Raw genomic sequence first — 2,101 nt, forward strand, 5'->3', positions numbered from 1 at the left:
GGAAAAGACAAAAGACAACAGAGCTTCCCTCAGAGGCTGATTTTTGAAGGGCTTTTGATCATCCAGTCAGTGGATCAAACCCTGTCATGGGTCCTCAGAGCCAAAGAAGCCTTGGCAAGTTCTGTTCTCACACCACGGCACTTCTCTGTCCAGATGTTGGGGCACTGGGGAGCGCCTGCTGTCAGATGCTAAGACACTGTGGTCATGAGTGCAAAGCTTTTTTCAAGTTGTTACCTTTGTGTGATTCTAGGATGTAGTGACCAGACACCTAACTTCTTAAAACAGCCAAATATGTCGGCAGATATTCCCAGGAGCTTATCAAGTAAATGGAAAATGAAATAAACAAAAGAGCATAGCCAAGGGAAGGAGCAAGAGTCTCATTTAACTTTAGCCAGGATCAGTTTTCTTGCTTTGTGACTTTGGCATGACATACAGAGCAAAGGAGAGCCTCTGTATTTTTTAAACACTCTTGTGAAAAGGCTGTCTCTCAGGCGGTGCCAGTCCGGGTCCTCTCTCATCCTCATGCCTCTCAAAATTAAGGAAATCAAAGACTTTCTGCTCACATCCAGGCTGTCAAATCTGGTGAGATCAAGAAATGAGGGTAATGTGACGTTAAACGTTTAGTGCAGCAGATACAGTTGTCATCACAGACAAAGAGAAGGCAGAGAAACTGAAGCAGTCCCTGCCCCTGGGGTTGGCAATAAAGGAGGTAAAATGAACCAGACATTTAACTGTAATAAAAATTTGAAGATTCAAACAAACAAAATTTGTCAATTAATTATTTCTATTAAAAGGGTAAAAAAGCTACTTGTTTTCCAATTGATCTAGTCAGCCAATTGCCCTGTGGAGTCTGGCTTGGGTAATATCATTGGGTAACTTAGTATCACAGTGTCCTGGATTTGATCAGGAAATTCACCAGGCATGTGGCTTTTCAATAGTGGAATCTGTTGACACGAAAAATCCTCAGCACGTTGGGTGATTGAAGTGCACTTTTATAATTTGCTCTCATTTTACCCCCTTTGTTATTTCCACGTTCCGCAAGAATCCATCATTTCTCCCTGAATTATGTGCTGCTCAGGACTGATGCTCATACCACCCACTCAGTGAGAGCAACCTCAGCTTCTCAAACTCACAGAACCTATTGTTCTGGCCCTTTCTTACGCAGTGCTGTCACTGCAGCACTATACCTCCAGCTGGGAGGGCAGTGAAATGACTCCCAAGAGAGCCATTTATCATAGTAATAAATGTTCTGTGTTTTATGAAGTTCCATCAAGTTCACCTGCACGCCAAAGCAAAACAATAGTTCCCTATGCATTCTTTTTTTTGTATAAACATATATATTGCCCATAAAAGTGCATAAACTATTTGTGTACGTGTGATGGGTGAATTTGAAGCTGTGACAGCGTCTGTACACAGCTTGTGTGTGTTTGTTGTGGGGGCACGTTTGTTTGCTTTTCAGTAAACATGAACATCTGTCTGAACGCTAGGGTATAAGAAACCCTGATGCCTGATTGAACCACCAACTTCACAGGCTTCTTGTAGGTAATACAACTGCTTGTATGTTTGGATTTTCATTAACTACTCTTCTCTAGTTTTCTTCCCAGCCTCCCAGGTGTATTGATTCTAATTGCTTCACTCATTTAAGCATCTCCCAAGACTGTAATAAATTAGTTAGCAGTCCAAAACTGCTTCTGCCCCCTGCCACCCCCCCTCCCTTTTTTGCTCACACACCCAAATTAACCGGAAACATTCATTGCCCAGTAATGAGGTTGGGATTCCTCTCGGTGGAGTCCAGGAAGGCATAAAAGGCAGCCTGTCTTTATGTTAACATCAACTCCTGCTTTCATTGTCTTCATTCTATTGTATACTCTCTGCTGACTTACTTTAGAAAAGAAGCAAACATTACCCCAGCTTCCCAGAGCATGAAGTTGTGTTACTGAGCACTCTTAAGAACAATTCACTGTGTAGGACACCCAGCCCTCCCCACCCACCCCCACACAGTAGGTCAAAACAAAACAGTATGAGAGTTCTTTCCTTGTTTTAAAGCCTCATTTACTCAATAGCATACTTTAAAAAGCACACACTGCTTATGTTGTCTGGC

The 2,101-nt window shown here is 42.5% G+C and overlaps 1 protein-coding gene across 1 annotated transcript; it reads left to right on the forward strand.

The window, feature by feature from the left end:
* The first annotated feature begins 522 nt into the window (after positions 1-522).
* LOC134362207 (large ribosomal subunit protein eL38-like) lies at positions 523-718 on the forward strand. The gene is given in 2 exon segments (XM_063077510.1): positions 523-635; positions 637-718. Coding segments are annotated over 2 exon segments (195 nt in total).
* The last annotated feature ends 1,383 nt before the right edge of the window (positions 719-2,101 follow it).

This window comes from Cynocephalus volans, chromosome 13, assembly GCF_027409185.1.
Source record: "Cynocephalus volans isolate mCynVol1 chromosome 13, mCynVol1.pri, whole genome shotgun sequence".
NCBI classification, from domain to species: Eukaryota; Metazoa; Chordata; class Mammalia; order Dermoptera; family Cynocephalidae; genus Cynocephalus; species Cynocephalus volans.